We start from the raw sequence: 19,552 nt of genomic DNA, 5'->3' as shown, positions 1-19,552 counted from the left end.
CGGACACTGAGAAATCTCATGTCCAGGTCTGACGACAGTTTCCTTTTCCAGAATCCTCACCTTCCTGGAGTCTACATACATCCCTCCTTCTTATATCTCAGAGATGGAGAAGGCGGCCAAGCAGGGCGACACCGTCCTGGTATCCGGGATGAAGACCGGGAGCTCCAAGCTCAAGGCTCGCATCCAGGAGGCTGTCTACAAGGTGGGGTTGCGGGGACTCTCCCCACCTGGGCCTGCAGAGATATTGGGTGGGGAGCCAGCTCTGGAGCCCCATGACATTTGTGTTTCTGTTAGTCGCCTTTGTTTGAAGGAAGGCAGGGGTCCCCACCTCTGGGGTCTCAGACTAGGTGCTCAATGTCAGTTCTGAGGGACTTCCCAGAGGAGCAGGATTCTCAGTAACTACTCATTCTAACTGGCGCCTTTTCCCCGCCCCCCGCAGTATAGGGACACCAAGACAACCCAGTGTCCCCCCATGCCATCTCCCCCTGCGCCCCAGCAGGAGCCAAGATGGTCCCTCGGTGGCCTCGTTTGAGAAGAGCTGTGTTCTCGCCCCTCCTCCTTGGCCCCCCATGTCCTCCCAGCCTCCCCACAGGAGCTGGAGGTGGGAGAGGTGTGTGTCAGAGACCCCAGACAGGGAACGGAAGCCAGGCGCAGGCCGCACCAAGGTCCTGGTTCCTCCTCGGTTCCTGCAGGACAATGTCTGTCCAGCCCGAGCTTCACTTTGGACCACAGCCCTGAGATGTTCCTGTCATCCGCCTGGCTCTGGAGCACAGGCAGCAGTGTAGGGAACCTTGTCTGCCATTGAATTTTGCAAAGTGATGGGCAAAGAGTAGTCCTGTGCTGATCCATCGCTGTTTTAGTGGTTTAGCCAGTTGTTGGGAGTCTTGTAAGTTTTGGAAACATGGGACATGGGATGTCACAGGGGCCTGTCCTTCGGGACTTGGCAGATGGTACCAGGAGAGTTTGACCACACTGGGCTCCTAGGGCTAGGTTGGAAGACAACCCAGTTGTCCTTCCTGTGGTCAGTAGGTGGGCTCCAGCCTGTGGGGCTAGAAAGCACCTGCCACAGAGTCTAGGCCCATGGGAAGGGCTTGCTGTCTTTTAATGCACCAGAGACACTGTTGAACTTAATGTTAATTATGGAAACCTATAAGATGTTAGAACAGGTTCAAAGGAGACTCCAGACATCAGACAGATGTGCAGGCCGTCAGGGATGTTAAAGTGAATTTATAAAGAGGTGCAGCACTTCCCGGTATCCGCAGGGGATAGCAGTTGCACCTCCACGAGGACAGTGTCTGCATTTCTGCCTATAAGAATCACTGGCTTTGCCTTCCATTTTCTGCAGCTTACGAGGCTGTCCGGTAGCTCTAAGAGGGGAGGTACAGGCCCTTGTGGACTCTCGTACCCCGCGTTGCACTAAACAGGCATCATCGTATCTTTCTCAGTGTTTCCTAAGGAGGAGGCGGGGATGAGCGGCGGGCAGAGGGGCCAAGGACCTGGGATAAGGGCTCCTTGGACACACAGTGCTCTTCTTTTTCAGTTGGCCTGGGGCCTCCCAGCCTCCCTGGACCCCCGAGACTTGTGGGGTGAGAACTAAGCTTTTGGTGGCCACAGCCTCCTTTCTGGCTCCTCTCTTTCTTTCCATTTAGCTGCTGTTACTTAGATGGAGAGAGAACATGATAATGCACAATGCAGGGCCCCCCCCCGTAGGTTTTGGTGATGCCTACTGTGCACATCCACTGTACCCCCAGCTTCCTGAGGGTCTCTGGGACCAGCAGCTATGGCATTCTGACTGACACCTCGTTTCTTCCCCTTAACATTCCTGTTCCCTTAGGAGCATACTGGAAAGTTAAAAACCAAACCATTTCAGGACCAAAAACCAAACCATTTCAGGACCAAGCGTGTAGCTCTGCAGCAGAGCATTGCCTAGCATGCGCCAGGCTGTGGGCTCCATACCCAGCCCTGAAAAAACACTCTAAGTCTCTCTCAGCCACCTCTCCCCTTGCCCCTTTCCCGGTGCTCACCTTGCCTTCTTTGTCCTCTTCACATGTCAAGAGCGTGCATCCTGCGGAGGTCAGGCTGCTGATTCTGGAAAATATCCTCCTGAACCCAGCCCACGACATCTACCTGCTGGTGGGGGCCTCCGTTCGCTACAAGGTGCAGAAGGTCAGGCAGGGGAAGATTACAGGTGGGTCTGGCCTGGGGATCCTGGGCAGCGCTGCTGTCCTTCTTGGTTTTGATGAACACGCCTAACAGAAAGTTCACCATCGTCACTGCTGTAGCACACAGCTCACCGGCATTAAAACCTTCACTTTCTATGCAGCCATCACCACTGTCCACCTCCATCGCTTTCCAACTTCTCCAACTCTGTCCCTATGAAACATGAACTCCCCGTTCCTCCTACCTCAGCTCCTGACAATCACAGCCTACTTTATGTCTCCATGCATCTGACTCCTCTAGGGATCTCATGTGAGGACAATCATGGGATATTTGTTCTTTTGTGTTTGGTTTATTTCATTTAGCATCCTGTCCTTGAGGTCCATCCGTGATGAGATGTGCAGAATCCTCTTTAAAGGTTGGACGACATTCCATTGGATAGATGAGACCACGTTTTGTTTAGCCACTCATCTGTCGGGGGACCCTGGGCCCCCTTGTCTTTTGGCTTTTGTGAATAACGGTGCTGTGAACATGGGTGTGCAGATACCTGAGTCCCTGCTTCCAGTTCTTTTGGGTCTTTATCCCTTCAGTTTGAGCACCTCAAGAGCCATGGGCTTCCTTATGGCTCTGGTCTGCCAGACTTGAGCAAACTTGAACAAGCCATCCCTGCCCTGGGCTTGGCTTCCCATGCAAGCCCCCGAGGCCTTTCTGTGGGGCTGCAGGGACAGCAGGGGTTGACAGGAGTGGGGTTGTTCTGGAAATTCTGAAACCCTGAGCATATGGGGCGTGTTTAGAGGGTGAGTGTTCTTCATGGAGTACAGGTCTCCCTAAGAATTGTAACCCTTTTGTTCACACTTACACGCATAACCCCAGAGTGTATAGCATGAGAGCCTCAGGTACCAGAGTGTTGTATTCAGGTCTGTCCTCATGAGGGCTTTGGACACAGGTCCTGGCAGGTGACTTCACCGAGGTGACAGGGCTGCCTCATCTATGATGTGGGGTGTCCTGGCAGGGATGCGTGTAGATGCTTCAGCCTATAGGTGACTGGAGCCCTTGTCCATAGATAGGGACCCGAGGGACACTGCATCTTTGAAGTCTCTCTCAGCTGCTAGCACAGTTGGCGAGTCATTCCCGGGGGTGGAGCACTCAGTCTCCCCAAGGCCAAGGATGCCGGTGACGGGCTGCCCCTGCCACTGGGCCCCCTGCCACTGGGACCTAGTTGAAGGGATGGGAGCTTGTGTTTCCTGGGTGCCTGCCGTGAGCAGGGCAGGTGCCATCTGCCGTCTGCCTGGTGTTGAGTCGGAGGCTGAGGATGTGTAAGAAGCCTGGCTTGGGTGTACTGGTCAAAGCCTCACGCTCAGCCTAGACTCCAGGGAAGATTCTAGAAGGATGGGGACCATCCAAGGTGAGGCTTTCTGTGGCTCAGAGGCGGAGCTCTGAGGACACCAGCGTAGTGTCCTCAGGAGCAGTGCATGGGGGAAGGAGATTGAAAGGCCAGAATGTCGCTGTGACCTGAGGATGGGGGTCTGGAAAGGCCAGGCATGGCCGACAGCGCCTCACCATGACTGGGCACCTCTGGAGGGTCGGGCAAGATTCTGGGGCCTCTTTGTGTTGTGACCCAAGAACTCAAGGGAGGTGGGTTTTATAAACACTCCATTTTATGGATGTGTAAAATAAGGCATGGAAAACCTGCATGTCCCCAAGCGCTGGGGCTAGGGCTGGGGCTGGGGCTGGGGCAGGGGCTAGGGTGATCACAGAAAGAGCTCACCCTGCATTAGGTCAGGCGCTCCTGGCCCAGAGGAACTACAGCTCTCAAGGGACCAGGAAACTGGGGGATTTGGTCACTGATCTGTCATCAAAACCAAAGAGTTGGAGCCCATGAAAGATGCATCGGGGTAGGAAAGAAATGAGTTGCCTCCTCCCCTCATTGAGTATGAGACAGAAAATTCCTCCAAACCCAGGCACACCTGCGTGATTGGTGCGATGGCTGCCAGGGCCTTGGTGTGGCTTCCGCATGGACACCTGGGAACTTGGAGGCCAGGCCAGCCCAGGTTCACCAGGAGCTGGCAAGATACGCTGATGGCAATTCCCTCATTTTCCTTCGATGGGCTTTGGAAATTGAGGTATAATTCACACCACTGTCCGGTTTAATAGGCTTACTGAGCTGCAAAGGCAGGGGGTGACATCATCCTCCGGACCTGATTTTCACAGATCGCTCTCTCGCAGGGCCTCTGTGGGAAGCTCAGGGAATTCTAGGTGGGTGACGGTTCATGGTCTTAGCCTTGTGCTGGCTCTCATACCTCCAGTTTAATTCTTCTGTGTTGTCTTTTCTTTTGCATTTCCTTCCTTAGAAATGTGATTGTTCTGTGTTCTCATCTTTATTTCCCATAGGTCGCCTTCCCCTTTGTCTGTGTCCCTTTTTCAGGCGTATTTAGTGGGCACCTACTGTGTACTGGCACTTTGCTGAGTGCTCGCTGCCCCGAGGTCAGCCCAGTGTGGGGGAAAACGGTGAAACTTTGGGCTTGGAAGCCCTCCCCGCATGGAGCCAGTTAGGAGAGAGGGGCGCCTGGAACTTGGAGCCGGGCCAGCCCGTGGGGCACCCACGACTAACTGTCCTTCGGCCTTGACATTGAGGTAGCTTGTCTCCTGGGAGTTGAGTGTTGCAGACTTGGTCCTTTGTGTGGGGAGCTGAGGGGTGGGGCAGAGATGGGGTCCTGAGGTCACTGAGGCCCAGAGGCTCCTGGGGATCCTGAGCCTGGTTCCCCCCGCCTCCGCTTCCCTCGGCTCCCTGCTGGCCATGTGTCCTTCCCTCTTGCACATGCTCTTATGGTTGTAGTCAGAATGAGGGCCTCATACGAGCCCAGCCAGTGCCCCTGAGTCTGCAAGACTGGGAGCAAAAGAGACCACTGAAATTCTTTACTTTCTCTCTTTCCCTTTTCTCCTTTCTTCCTTCGCCCACTTCCACCTCCCCTTTCCCCTCCTCCTCTTCCCCTCCCCCTTCCCTTCCTTCCCTTCCTTCCCTTCCTTCCCTTTCTTCAGGTGCCAGGTATTGACACCAAGGTCCTGTTACAAGTCGGGCCTCTGAGCTCTGCCTTGGAGCTCTGCCTTGGAGCTGCCCCCAAGCCCTGTCTCATCTCATCTCTTCTTTCTCTCTCCTCTCCCTACCCCTCCTTGTCTGTCTTTTGTTGTGGTGGTGGTACTGGGGATTGAACCCAGGACCTTCACACTGAAGTACCTCCCCAGCCTTTTCTTCTGTTTTTCGTTTTAAGACAGTCTCCCCAAGTCACTAAGTGGTCCAGGTGGGGCTCTTCCTGACTCATCCTCCCGGATGCTGGGATTGCAGCCCCCTTTTCTTTATAATGTTACACTACCTCTGGTGTTTCGCTGTGGTAATGCAGAGCAGACTGATGTAGTCCCTAATCTTGTTGGTATTGGGGTTGGTCACAGAAATCAAATGTGGGCAGGATGTGCTGGCTGACGGAATTGGTGTCTGAGAGAACTTGAGAGGTTGGAATGGTGGAGACGACTGAATAAAGTGCTCTAAGCAACCGGAATGGTTGTGGGGCTGGGGCTCAAGTGTGAAAGATTTGGATGGGAAAGGGCTCGGGACCCCACACAACTTGCTCTGTGGCTGCTCCAGCAGTGACTTCTGTGCAGGGGCCCTTACAGATCACAGATCCACATCCTGAGAGGTTTGTAAAGAGCCTGTCAGGGCCCTTATTTTCACAGTATTTGCATCTCCAGGAGGGGATGGCCTGTGTGCAGAGCTCTAAGCAGGGGACGAATTTTGTGCCTCGTGAAGCTACATCCAATCTCGTTGCCTTTTTGAGCTGTGTGGCTTTCTTGGGATGTGTGTCCGTGAGGCAGTGCCACTGCACCAGCAGCCAGAGTCACCACCTGGCCTCAGAGCAGGAAATGGGCTGTGTTTGTGCTAAGTGACAAGCCCAGGGATTCTCAGTCCCAATCCACCTCAGGGTCACCTTCAGGGCTTGGGCAGGGCTCAGATGACACACACAGCCCAGGGGCCACCCTCTGAGAACCCTCGGATCTAGAGGCAGATTATTGGAGCAGATCAGTGACACTCCAGGATGGGAGAGGGCGCAGCCTCCCATCCAGAATCCTGATCACAGTTGTTACTTCTGAAAGATGCCTTAGCTGAAATTCCTTCTGCAGCCTGGACCTGGGCATTTTCCCTGCCAGGCTCTGAGGAGGGCCCCAAAGAGGAGTGGTGGCCCTGAGCCTCCCCCACCATTGTTTGTGGCAGCAGGGCAGGGTGTAGCCACAGCCACAAGGATGGATGTCCTGAGGCCTCAGGAGAGGGAGCGTGAAAGTGATCGGCCCCTGGAGTGGGACTCTTAGCTCTGCTGTCCACAGCCCCAGGGTCAGGTCTTGGTCTGCATTCTGCTGCTGTAACAAAATCCCTGCAGCTGTTCACTTTGCAGAGTGAAGAGTTTTATTCAGCTCACAGCTCTGGAGGCCCAGGAGGTTGACACTGGCTTGTTTGGCTTTGCAGCTTCCTCAGCTGCATTGTGACATCTTGGTGCCAGTGTGTGTGAGAGGGCGGTTTTCTCACAATCTTCTCTCCCAGGAGCTCTCCCAGGTTCTGAGAGAGCCACCTTCATCCTTTCCCAGGGCCTCTCCCCAGAGACCACCTTCCTCCCACCAGGCTCCACCTCTTAAAGGGCCAACATCCCTTATCACTGCACACTGGGGACCAGGGTTCCAGGCACGAACCACATCAGACCTAGCAAAGCTCAGCTTGACTTCTGCCGCCCCTCCGCTCTGCGGGTGGGGGTCTGTACTTCTGTCTCTTGGTTGTGGAGGGAACAAATGAGGGGATGACTCCTGAGACTGTAGGCATCTTCATTCCCTGGTCAGTAGTTGCTGTTGCTTTTCCTTTTTCTGCTTGTCTGTCTGTGTCTGTCCATCCATCCATCTGTCCTTCCTTCCTTCCTTCCTCTTTCTGTCTTTTTTTTGTGCTGGGGATGGAACCCAGAGGGTCATACACGTTCTACCTCTGAGCTACACCCCAGCCCCAACATTTGTGTCGAAAGTGCTCTGTGCTTGTGAGATGAGGAAGATGGTGTGTTTCATGGAACTCATTATTTCCTGGAAATTTGTTGATCCCAGCTCACATCGGCCAACTCTTTCCTCTGCAAAATGCAGGGATCCCTGAGCACAGACTCAGCTCTTTACAGCTGTAGACCCAGCTCCTGAGTCCCAGTGGGAGACCATGCACCTTTGTAGGAACCCCCAGAGATCAGACAGAACCAGGGAGATGCACCCTAGCCCAACAGAGAGTTCACCCACTTGAGCAGTGACCAGAAACGGTGTAGTGTCAGCATTCTTCAAGTAGTTGGCAATTGCAGGCAGAGGCTGTCGTCAATTCAGAAAAGAAAGAAAGCAGCTTACGGCAGTGACAAAAAAACTGATTGCCTTTGAAAATTCATCATGTGTCAGCTTTGTCCACAGGCATGGAGAATAATATTCAAATGTAAAGCACTGAGAAACTAAGCCAAAACTGTCAACAGCTGTACTGACAAGCAGGGCCCAGAGATTGGGGGCCGGGTGGCCACTGGGTGCCTGACAGTTCACATCTTCACTCCGCGTCTCCCTCTCTGTTTCTCATTTTTTTTTCCTTCTCAGAACTCTCGATGCCTTCTGAGCAGTATGAGCTGCAGCTTCAGAACAGCATCCCGGGCCCCCACGGAGATCCTGGTCAGCCTGTGGCTGTCCTGGCCCAGGACACATCGAGGGTGACTGCCCTACAGCTGGGACAGAGCAACCTGGTCCTCGGCCACCGGAGTATCCTCTTCCCAGGCAGTGTGTATCTGCATCGTCATGTCTGCTGCTTTGAAGTCAAGTTGTTTTTCTCTCCCTGAGAGCCAGTCGAGGATAAAAATAGCCCTGTTTTCCCCCAACCATCTGAAAATCAGAAAGAACTGAAATAGCAGCACCGCTGCATGGAATTGCTCACCTCTGTGGGTGACTCGCTGGAGAGATACCTGGGAGGGAGTGATGGTGGGAACCTGCTGTTCTCACCCCCGTGGAGACTGCTTCCGGGCCTGCCAATCCCCGGGCTGAGGGGCATTTTCTACCCCCGCATGTGGGTTGTTGAGGGCCCAGGGTTGTTTGTGTCCCATGCGACCTCTGGTGTCCCTTATGGAGGTTCAGCTCTGCTGGGGTAGAGTTGCAGGGAGGCCTTTGGCTGGGGAGATGCTTCTGCTCCATTTGGCCTAAGCCAGGGTTGGGGGCGGTTCCAGTGCCTCTTCTGTGCCATGTGATCATCAGGTTATCCAGCCAAGCTGGAGCCACCAGCTGGATTCCTTGCTGTCTTGTGTTCTGTCCCTTAATCAAGAACTCAGGTATCCGCATGCAGGGTGCTTCTAGGCTGCCCAACAGCACCATCTACGTAGTGGAACCCGGATACCTGGGTGAGTAAAACACCAAAGCAAGGGCTGGGGGTGTAGCTGTGTGGTAGACGGCTCACCTAGCATACGTGAGGCCCTGGGTTTGATCCCCGGCACCAAACAAAAAAGAGAAAAACCAACAGCTCTCAACCTTGGCCATTTATGTCACCTGAATGGCCAGGGCCATCAGCCTGCAGCCCGAGTCGAGAAGGTGGGGGCCTGCAGAGCAACACGGGACGGGAAGAGCAGTAGAGGAAAGAGGGACATTTGAGAAAGGAGGAGAGGAGCGTGCAGCAGTGAGCACCCTAAGAGGCATAGCCAGGGCCTGGAGGCTGTTGTGACAGACAGCAGCTTGAGACTCTGTGGGCACCTGTGTCATCCAGAGTTACCATGGCAACCATCCCTGGGCTGGCAACCCCCTCCTTCCTCAGTCTGAGGACCACACTGAAGCTGTTCAGTTGAGAAAACCTAACGAGTAGCAGACTCCCTAGGTCCTCTGTTCACCAGCTTATGAAGTGGTTGTCTGGTGCAGACCTGAGTGACAAGGTAGTAACACCAAGGAAGGTGAACTTTGTGTCTCAGGAGCTCCATTGGCTCAGAAACATTCCTTGGTGCCTTCTGTGTTCGTGGCCTGGGCTGGGCACTGGGGTTCAGGTGCGGTAAGATGGGATGCTGGACTTGGGTTCATGGGGGTGGGGTGTGACAGGACAGAGGTAGGGAGTTAGTAACATGAGCACAGGCGAAAGACTTCCAGGGCTTTGTGGTGTGGCCAGCGTCATCTTGGATGGAACTTCTGTTGTGGGCTCAGAATCTAGACCTGCTGTGGCCTTGGGCCAGGCCTGCTGTGCTGTGGTGGGAACCCAGACAGGCCTTGGGCTTAGAGTCTAGACCTGTGCATGCCTCAGCCCCTACACCTGCGTAGGCCCCCGGCTAGGTGTATGCTGCTCACGGTCATCCCAGAATAGACCTCACTGCACACAGTCTAGCTCAGGCCGGGCCCACCCTGGCCTCAGAGCGAGATCGGCCATTGCCCCAGCTTGCGCTGGCTGGGCCTCAGACCCTAAAGCCTTCTGCGGCTCCCCACGAGACCTTGGAGTCTGGATCTGCTTTGGCCTCAGCAAGAGCTGCCATGATCGCAGACAGGGTAGCAGTCTCCGAGCCTCAACCAACCGTAGTCTCAGGCTCCACCTTTTATAGATACCATACCTACACTTCAGTGTGGCCCAGAGCCTTCATCTGCCGTGACCTCAGAGCCTAGACCTGCTTTAGCCTGAGAGTCTGCACTCGCCATTGCTCCAGGTGACACCTCTCGTGGCCTTAGAAGCTAGACCTGCATGGCCTCCAGCTAGAGCTGCTGTCTCCTTAGAGTCTGGCTTGCTGACCGCAGGGCCTTGACCAGCTACGGCTGCAGGGTGGAGCCACCGAGGCCTCCGCCTGGACCTGCTGTGGCCCCAGTCTTGACCTGTCCTGGCTCAGGGCCTAGATCTGCCAAGGCTGAGGCTTCTTGTGTGTCCCAGGCTGCCCTTGGTGCAGCCTCAGAATCTGGACTTCTGTGGGCCCTGCCAGACCTGCTGTGGCCTCAGACTGGACCTGCCATGGCCAGACAGCTTTGACCCACTGAGTTCCAGATCCAGTCTAAGGAGTCCTGTGCAGTCTGAGTGGGGAGCATTCACGGTTGGTCCCTGGGAACCAGCTGAGGGGCTGAGGGCTCAGAGCTAACGTGCGCACCCTTCTCAACAGTTAGTCCTTCTCCAAGTAGGGGCTGGTGAGGAGTTGCGGGGTCCCCATACCCAGTGCCTGATATCATCTCCCCCTTTTCCTTGTTTTTAGGGTTCACAGTCCACCCTGGTGACAGGTGGGTGCTTGAGACCGGCCGCCTGTACATGATCACCATCGAAGTGTTTGACAAGTCCAGCAACAAGGTCCACCTGTCCGACGTGAGTGCTTGCTGGGGCCCTGGCGGACTGATGAAGCAGGGTTGTCTCCTGGAGCAGCCCCAAAGCAACAGGGGTTCCCATGCAGGAAGAGGAGGTCTTCCGTTCCCTACTGGCACTCCTTGGTCTGTGAGACACTGTCATGGGGTGCTTTGAGGCCCAAGTCTACAGGGCTGCAGGGGCATGCCCCAGGCAGCAGGAGAGGCATTTCTGCCTCTGCTCTCCTATCCCCTGGGGTCGGAGCCCAGAGATCTCAGAGCTGAGTCTGCTGCCTTCCAGCTCTGCCCTTCCAGAGCCCCTGGGTGACCGGGCCCACCTCAGTTAGCTTCCTGGCTCTGCAGTGCAAGCCAGACGACAGGGGACAGTCCCTTGAGAGAGCTTCTCAGTGTCATCAGAACATCCAGGGTCTTCTTGGTGGAGTTGGAGGATGCCACGTTCCTCTTTTGGTTTCTTTGTTAATCAAAGACTGGGGCCATCACTATTCTGTTTCAAGTTAATTCTTAAGGATTTTGTTGTTATTGTTGTTGGTTCCTAGTTGAGGAATCAGGGCTTAGGGGAGTTGACTGTAGGCTGCAAGCTTCCCTGACAACCACACAGTGGGCTGGAACTGGGCTGGGTTGATCGGCCCATGCAGAGAAGGAGGCTAGAAAAGATCAGAGGCCAGGGTGGTTGGTGGCTTTTGGAGACTCTGAGCCCTGGAGAGCCCTGTGGCCTGGCCTGGCTACTGCTTTGGGGTCCTACAGCTGCTTTCCTGAAGTCGGCCTTTTCTGAGTTCTCCCAGAAGCACAACTTACCCATCCTTCTCACCTTGCAGAGCATCCGGATTGAAGCCAAGCTTCCTGCTGAGTTCTTTGAGGTTCTCTCGTCTTCCCAGAATGGGTCATACCACCACGTCAGGGCGATTCAGAAGGGCCAGACGACCATCCAGGCAGCCCTCACCTCTGTGGTGGACCAGGCAAGTTGGTGCCTCCTGCTCTCCGTGCCCTGCTCCCCCGCTGTGCTGCTCTCCAGGTGCTGGGAAGGCCTCTCCCTCTCTGCCCAGAGCCAGGCGGGCGGGTGTCTTCCTGTCCCACCCTCACTCCCCTCTCCCTGCCTCTGTTAAAGGGCCTGTGACTTCCAGGACCGGAGATGGTGCTCTTGTTCTGGGAGACAGTGCTGGGCCTGGCTGGGGCCCAGCCCAGAGCCACCAGCATCCCTTCATCTGTTCTGTCTGTCCAGGTGCTGCAGACCTTCTTCTGTGCTTAATAGATTGACCAGTTTTAGATAGGGACGGTATTTTACCATTTGGCACTTTGGCACAGATGTCCCCCTTTTCCCACTCCACACAAAACCCTTCCAGACCTGGAAGAGGCAGCAGCACAGGGCAGAGCAGGAGTGGCCCATATCCTGTGGTGCCTCAGCCTCTGACCCCTGAAGGTTGGAACAAATTGCTCCAAGACTCTGTTTCCCCATCTGTAAAGTGGGTACAGCCAAGTCCTTTGTAGCATGGGGGCCCTGAGGTCTCGGTCCAGCAGCACGTGTGTGAGTGGCCCTTACAGAGCCCCAGACAGCCGCCCCCAGGGAGCGGAGGAGGCTGCGGGCTATCATCGTCTTCTTCACTCCCACAGCGCAGAATCTGCTGCTCCCCAGGGAGGGGCAGGGGGCTGGGAGGATCTGCTGGTGGCCTGGTTGGCATGGTGACATGCAGCACTCTCACCCCTCGTAGGATGGAGGGGTCCATGTCCTACAAGTGCCTGTGTGGAACCAGCAGGAGGTGGACATCCACATCCCCATCACCCTGGATCCCAGCATCTTGACGTTTCCTTGGCAACCGAAGACAGGCGCCTATCAGTACACAATTGAGGTACCAGAGACCCCACTGGGTGCCTTCCTTGGGTTGTTTCCAAGGAATTGTGGCTCTTCGTCCATTCTGTCACTTTCAGCACCACCCTCTAGTGGACAGAGGCAGTTTTAAATCCCAGCCTTTGGCACTGCTGTGCTTCCTGAGATTTCCACCACAGCCATGTATTTAGTGCAGGGGAAACCCAACGACTGAAGTAGAAAAGGAAGTCTGGAATGGATTTGAGTTCCACTTCATCTTTTTTCTGAAAACAGCATTTTTTTAAAAGGCTGTATGAATACAGTTGGAGAACAGTGCGAAATTCAAGGGGAAAACATCTGCGGCCGTGTCAAATACGGAGCATTACTGTTTGTTGCTATCCGTGTTCCCACGTGGCCTTAGCCAGCAGGGAGTGACCTCAGGTGGGACTTGATCCTGGGTCAGCCGAGTCCCCATCACTCCCGCAGTCCGTGTCCCCGGAATGCGAGTGTGTCGCGTTCTTGGTCTCTGCGCCTTGGGATTGTGACTTCTGACTTGGGAAGAAGAGGGATTGCCGTCTGCTTCCCAGCAGATGATTTGGAGCAGGCGGGCTGTGTGCTGGGAGGAGCTTGTGCCTGGTCACAGAAGCACCGTCCTGCAGGTGCCTCCCTGGCCAGACCTGGTTCCTATTCCAGCCTGAGCCCTGGGAGATGCCACCGGGTCCCGGGACCCTTGTCATGGCTGTGTATTGTGTGCGTCAGTCACAAGGGCCTCGGAGTAGGCAAACTGGAAGTGAGACTGCACACAGCAAGCAAGGGCCAAAGGGAGCCACTGGCAGATGCTGCCTGACACCATGGTGTCCATGCAGAGGACACCTCCTATGTGCGTGTGGGTGTGTGAGTGGGTAAGTGCACACAGGTCTGTGTCTCATGAGTTGTAAGGATGACTGGGTGGTCTGAATGCTGTGTGTGCATTGGCTAACAAGTGTGAACATGTGTGAATGTGTCAGTGCTGGAGCGTGTGAGCAAAGATGTGAGTGAGCAGGTCAGTGAGTGTGAGCATGTGGGTGTGAACAGATGAGTGTGAGTGTGGTTGTGAGGGTAATGTGTGAGCTTGTGACTGAGCAGGTGAACATGGGTGGGTAGACACCGGCGTGAGGGGAAGCATATGTGAGCATGACCGTGCACACTGGTCCCCGACCTCGCGCCTCCCCATGCAGGGGGAGGATGGAGGCCTGGTGGATCCATGGTGATTTTCCTCCCTAGGCCCACGGGGGCAGTGGGAACTTCAGCTGGTCATCATCAAGCTCCATGGTGGCCACGGTCACTGTCAAGGGCACGATGACCACAGGCAGTGACATCGGGCTCAGTGTGATCCAGGCGCATGACGTCCAGAACCCGCTACATTTTGGCGAGATGAAGGTGAGACGCTGGGCCAGGACAGCCCATGGGGAGCTTGGGGATGAGGTGCCACTGCCTCTCCCTTACCCACTGCCTTGGTCCTGTGGCCCATGTTGGCACATGTGAGGGCGTTCGGGGCTCAGCCCCAGCTATGCTCTTAGAAGCCCACGGTGGAGCAGGGAGTGGAGATGGCACCACCAGGAGACAGTGACAGGACCATAGGGCCAGCCACCTCAGAGCCAGGCATTCTGGAGGGGGTCTGGAGGACACGGGGGACCAAGGACATCAAAGAGCCATTTTAGAAGGGGCCCCATGCCTAAAAGTTGCGAATCTCAGAGTGGGAGGGCCCTAAGGGCTGGGTTGTAAATTCGCAGAGAAGGGGCTCCCCGGGCTCCCCAAGGCAGCTGGGCCCCTGCTCCCCTTCAGGGGCAAAGTCAGGGTTTCCTCTCCCGGGTGCGGCCCCTGGTACCGACACTGAGCAATGTGGGGTCGTCTCACTGAGCAGTGGGGTGATGGCAGGTGGGCTTGTCACCTGCGTCGAGCCCCGCCCAGTGCCACCTGATGACTGCTCTGGGGATCCCCTTTTTGCCTCACTGATGGCAGAGGTGGAGGCCCCGTGCATCCAGTCACCAGCATCTCCTAAGTTACCTGGGGTGTGAGGTCTTGCATTTCAATGCACACGTCTCTACTGAAGACAGCTCTGATTCTCACCAAGATATACTTCCAGAGGCCCTTTGGAGAGGCAAGACTGCCCAGTATTGGGGTCCTCTGGGACTCCCTTGCCCTGCCCCCTTCTTCCTCTTGGGAAATGTGCCACCTTTTACCCATGGTGTCACAGTTAGGACGTGGCTTCTGGGCCAGACTCAGGGTCCCACCTGGCTTCCTGATTTTTGGGGGCTGTTGCATCCATCCTTGAGCAGAGTCCTTGGCAGGAGAGGAGGGTGGCAGTGGGCCCACCTGCCAGGCAGGTGAGAGAGCCCGGGGGCTTTCAGAACAGAACCTGCAGTGTGTAAAGGTTGGTTTCACAGGCACGTGAGCTGTTGTTGCCTCTTCCGCTGTCCTCAGCCAAATGACCAGTGCTCTCCTCAGCTGGACATTCAGAAACTGTCTCAGCTCAAACCTTCCCATGCCCACTGCCACCCTCTCTCTGCGACGCCCCAGCACCTCCCCACTACACACCGGGCTGCTGGTTGTGATCAGATGGGAGAGTGAGGGCACCTTGTGAAGTCCCCTGGCTCAGCCACTGCAAGCACCAGTGTCCTGCAGGCGCTGGTCCCTGGCTCTCAGACCCCACCCATGTCACCACCCACTCCCCCACACCCAGAATGCTTCCCCGGAGTTCTCCTGGTAGCCTGTGACCTGGCTCTCAGGTCTGAGCTTCTCAGTCACCTTCTCTGGCCTCTGGTTCCCCGAGTCCCCCCACCCAGCCCAGACCCCTTCCTGACACACCCTGCCTTCCCCATCCACAGACGCCCTCAGACACCCAGCACCCAGGCTTGCTCCTCTCAAGGACCCTGATGGGCCTGGCCCTCACCCTGTCTTCCAGGTGTACGTTATCGAGCCCAGCAGCATGGAGTTCGCCCCATGCCAGGTGGAAGTGCGTGTGGGCCAGACGCTGGAGCTGCCCCTGAGGATCAACGGCCTTATGCCTGGCGGGACAAATGAGGTGGTCACCCTGAGCGACTGCTCCCACTTCGACTTGGTGGTGGAGGTGCAGAGCCAGGGCGTGTTCCAGCCTCTCCCAGGTAAACCCACGCTGCTGAGTCAGGGGCATTGGGGCCAGATTGTCTGGGTTCTCAACGTGGGGCACTCAGGGTCCTAGAGGGCGCAGGGCGACAGATGGGCCACTGCCTGAGGAGTGCCAATTGTCCCCCTTTCCCCTCAGCTCAGGTCTGATCTGAATCTTGCCTGTTGTGTGACCTTTGGCAAGTCACCTGCTACTCTGGGCCTCAGTTTCCACATCTGCTCACAGCTCTGAGGAAGGGGCCAAACCAGGTTCCCTCTTAGGCAAAGGCAACTTATAGGGATGGAAGAAAATACCTGCAAATTGTTTACCTAACAAGGAAGGGACTAATACCTAGAACATATGAAGAACTTATACATGTCCACAACAGTAAAACAATCCAAACCAGGAGCAAAGTGCTTGAGTAGACATTTCTCCAAATGTGATATATAAATAGCCAATGAGCCCATGAAAAGATACTCAAAACTGCTCATTATCAGAGAAATAGAAATGCAAGTCACAGTGAAAAACCACGCCTTTTAGGATGTCTGCTATCAAAACAACAGAAAATAACCTGTGTTGGCAAGGGTGCAGAGAAACTCGAACGGTTTTATACTATTAGAGGGAATTGTAAAAGGGACAGCCACTGTGGAGAACAGTATGGTAGTTCCTCAAAAAATTAAAAGCTAGAATTACCTTGTGATCCAGCAATCCCATTCCTGGGCATATGTCCAAAGGTACTGAAGCGCAGCCTTCAGGAGGTGTTTGGAAACCCATCCTCTTAGTAGCTTTACAGTTGCCCCGAGGTGGAAACAGTCTTCTTGTGCATCAGAGATGAGTGGATGAATGCAGTGCTCATGTATCTGGACCATGGGATACTGGTCAGCCTTACCAAGGAAGGAGATTCTGACCTGGTACAACATCAGGAAATCTCGAGGCCATTCTGCGGAGTGAAACGATCCAGTCACCAGTGCTGTATGACTCCGCTTCTGTGAGGTCCTAAGAGGGGTCAGATTCAGGAGACAGAAAGTAGAATGGAAGGTTCAGGGACTGGGGGTAGGAAGAAGTGGTCAGTTATTGTCTGCTGGGTTTAGAGTTTGTTTGGAAAGCTGAAAAGACTTACGTGACAGAAGGGGCCAATGGTCATACACCCAGGTAAATGCACCAAGTGCTATATGCATAAAAAATGTAAAGGTCTGTGTATTTTCCCACAATTAAAATAAGCTTTAAAAAAGCAATTGAAAATGGATGGACTATAATGTCAGGGATGTGGAGACGCTGCTAGGAGCAGTGTAAATTGATACCATTTGGGGGAGATACTTGGCAAGATGAGTAGAGCTAAGCATGGACACAGCCCCCGGCCTCGTGGTCCCCTCTCCTGGGGACACATGACAGAAATCCTGGGCATGTCCTCCAAAACAAAGGCTCTCAGATGTTCACATCGGTGCCACATCACACCCTGGAACTGAAAACAGCTCAGATGTGCCGGGTTTCCTGGGGAGTGGGTTGCTATCCATTCATACAGCAGAACAGCCATAGACATGCGGCTGGAGGACATGTAATGTGCACCCAGGGAGCCTCAGGCATGGTATTGAGTTGAGGAAGCCAGACATGGAAGGGCACATCTCGGTGACATAGTCAGGCTGTCCTGGGGGGTGTCTGGGGAGGGCTTGGAGACCAGGAGGGTCTGCAGGAGGTCCTGGGAGTGCTGGGATGTTCTCCTCCTTGCCCCAGGTCCCGGATGAGACAGGGTGTGTTGACTGTGGAGGAGAACACTGAAGTGCTGGTTGTACATTTTGGTATGGGACTCAGGATTGATTGGTTGATTGGGTGCTAGAGATTGGACCCAGGCCCCTGTGGATGCTGGGCAAGCACCCTACACTTGAGCCATCCCCCCAACCCCTAGAATTTCTAAGTCGGGACAGAATCTGATTGTGTATGAAGCCCAGAGTGAGAGTGGGCCGCTCCTCCCCTCAGGGCGGCTGCCACCCGGGTCTGAGCACTGCAGCGGCGTCAGGGTGAGAGCCGAGGCCCAGGGCTCCACCATACTCCTCGTGAGCTACACGCATGGCCACGTACACCTGAGCGCCAGGATCACCATCGCTGCCTACCTGCCCCTCAAGGTGAGCCAGGGCCCTGCCCTCTGCCACCCCTTCTCTGCTGTGGGTTCCTGGAGACGGGGTGGGCATCTGTGGCACCCCCTGTCCCATAGACCCCGACCCCCAAGCCAGGCAAGGGCCCAGCCCTGCCCTAGCACTGTCCGCCCAGGAATGCGAGCCTTCTCCCTCTTTCTTCCCCAGGCGGTGGATCCCTCCCCTATTGCTGTGGTAACCCTGGGCTCCTCCAAGGAGATGCTGTTGGAAGGAGGCCCCCGACCCTGGGTCCTCGAGCCTTCCAAGTTTTTCTGCAATGTCACCTCCGAAGACATGGACAGCATCAGCATGGTTCTCTTGGGCCCCCCTGCCTCCCGGAATTACCAACAGCACCGGATCCTTGTGACCTGCCAGGCCTTCAGCGAGCAGGTGAGAGGGCAGCTGAACATAGCACCACTTTCTTTAATCCTCAGAGGAAATCTGAGAATGCTCCTGTTGTCCTATTTTGCAACCAGGCTGACTAAGGTCAGGTGATGCAAGATGGCTGAGTTAACAGCACGCAGGCTGAGTAGGGTGCAGCAGTTGCAGTCCCCTCTCCAAAGACCCTCGCTTTCGTAGACCCAGCCTATCAGTGTGGCTTCCCCTCTTGGGCCTGCAGAATCCTCCCCCACCAGCTGGTGAGGAGGGTGAGGGGCTTGAGATCGGGGTCTCAAAGTTGGATGACTCCAGCCCAGGGTCAGGTGTTATACAGGAGTGTGTGACCTGAGACCCCAGGCTGGCGCCTCTTAGTATTAGTGTGAGCTGGAAAGCCTGATGTTTTTGGATGTGGAATCTCTTGTTGTTTCGCTAGATTTTTGTTTTTGTGTTCGAATGCTGAAAACCGAAACTGGGAGACAGCTGAATGAACTGAACCAAATGCATCTGAGAATCCCCACAGAGCCTGCCTGGCTGGGTGGGTTTGGCAGCTGGCTGTGCAGGTCCCCTGTGCCTGGCACTGGTTCCCAGGTCTACTGCTCAGCTCCCCGGGCTCCCAAAGCAGGAGGAAACAGGAAGTCAGGTGGGAGGTCAGTGTGAACCAGGAGGGACGGGACAGTGCCCGCTTTGGGGAACAGTGAGGATAGCCAGGCATGTCTAATAGTGCAGAGAACACAAAGTTAGCTAAAAGGCACACAGGTACACCCCATGTGGTGTCCCTTATGTCGACCACACCGAGACTGCACCAGTATGATCAGAAAAGTACGTGGAGTAAAAGGCCTACTGCCCACTGGATCGCTGGGGAAAATCCATGAAATATGAAGAACAGTAAACACATAATACTAAATCACAGTAACAGGAAGACAGCTAATGATGGATTAAATTAGAAAAGTGTCCTGTTCCAGCTTGACTGGGCCATCCTGACCCCCTAGAGAGGGCCCCTTGAGGCCTCCCCACTCCCAGGCTCGGAGCTCCCTCCCTGGGCATTGAGGACAGAAAGGCAGATGTCAGTCAGGTTTGGGAAGGGTGAGGGTCTGCTGGCCCTGCCTTTGCACTGGACAGCAGGTGTGTGTCATTGGGGAGGTGGCCGGACATGGTGGCTGAGGTCCCAGGTCCAGCAGCAGCCACCCTCTCTGGAACATTTCTTAACCGCCCCCCCGCCCCCACAGCAGCCCTGAGCTCCTCTCAGAGCTGAGCTTCCAGCCCCTCCTAGGCTTTCTCCACTGACCTTTTTCCATCCCCTCCTGAGACTCTGGGTCCCCATCTGCAGGTTCCCATACCTCATCGTGATGACCCCTGGCAAATTGGGGTGGCCCCCTCATTTAAACATCCAGGAAGCTGAGTCTGCTGATGCAGCTACAGGGATTCCATGGGGTTCTGAAAGCGGAAAGTGATCCTCAGTGTAGCTCTTTCCTTTGCTGTTTTCTTGAGGCCCCGGGGCTCCCCCGTGAGTGACTGCAGTGCTGAGAAAGCACTCTCCACTGCATCCCCGGGCTTTGTCAGCCTCCTGGGGGCAGGGGCAGCATCACACCCCCTGTACAGCAGAGAGCAGTGGGCACTCAC

At 55.3% G+C, this 19,552-nt stretch overlaps 1 protein-coding gene across 2 annotated transcripts in view; it reads left to right on the top strand.

The window, feature by feature from the left end:
- The window catches only part of Nup210 (nucleoporin 210), a 100,059-nt gene that overhangs the window by 28,940 nt on the left and 51,567 nt on the right, over positions 1 to 19,552 (top strand). For both annotated transcript variants that reach the window (XM_021240398.2, XM_004859991.4), the window contains exons 5-15: positions 52 to 202; positions 2,056 to 2,188; positions 7,804 to 7,962; positions 8,523 to 8,591; positions 10,398 to 10,504; positions 11,316 to 11,456; positions 12,207 to 12,344; positions 13,565 to 13,720; positions 15,246 to 15,444; positions 17,400 to 17,545; positions 17,723 to 17,944. In XM_021240398.2, coding sequence (XP_021096057.2) covers positions 52 to 202; positions 2,056 to 2,188; positions 7,804 to 7,962; positions 8,523 to 8,591; positions 10,398 to 10,504; positions 11,316 to 11,456; positions 12,207 to 12,344; positions 13,565 to 13,720; positions 15,246 to 15,444; positions 17,400 to 17,545; positions 17,723 to 17,944 — 1,621 coding nt within the window. The remainder of the gene's footprint in view (positions 1 to 51; positions 203 to 2,055; positions 2,189 to 7,803; positions 7,963 to 8,522; positions 8,592 to 10,397; positions 10,505 to 11,315; positions 11,457 to 12,206; positions 12,345 to 13,564; positions 13,721 to 15,245; positions 15,445 to 17,399; positions 17,546 to 17,722; positions 17,945 to 19,552) is intronic.

Source organism: Heterocephalus glaber, unplaced genomic scaffold (genome assembly GCF_053883595.1).
Source record: "Heterocephalus glaber isolate CG9 unplaced genomic scaffold, H.glaber_assembly_v1.0 deba00000768, whole genome shotgun sequence".
In the NCBI taxonomy this organism is placed as follows: Eukaryota; Metazoa; Chordata; class Mammalia; order Rodentia; family Bathyergidae; genus Heterocephalus; species Heterocephalus glaber.
This window is presented reverse-complemented; position numbering and strand designations above follow the sequence as displayed.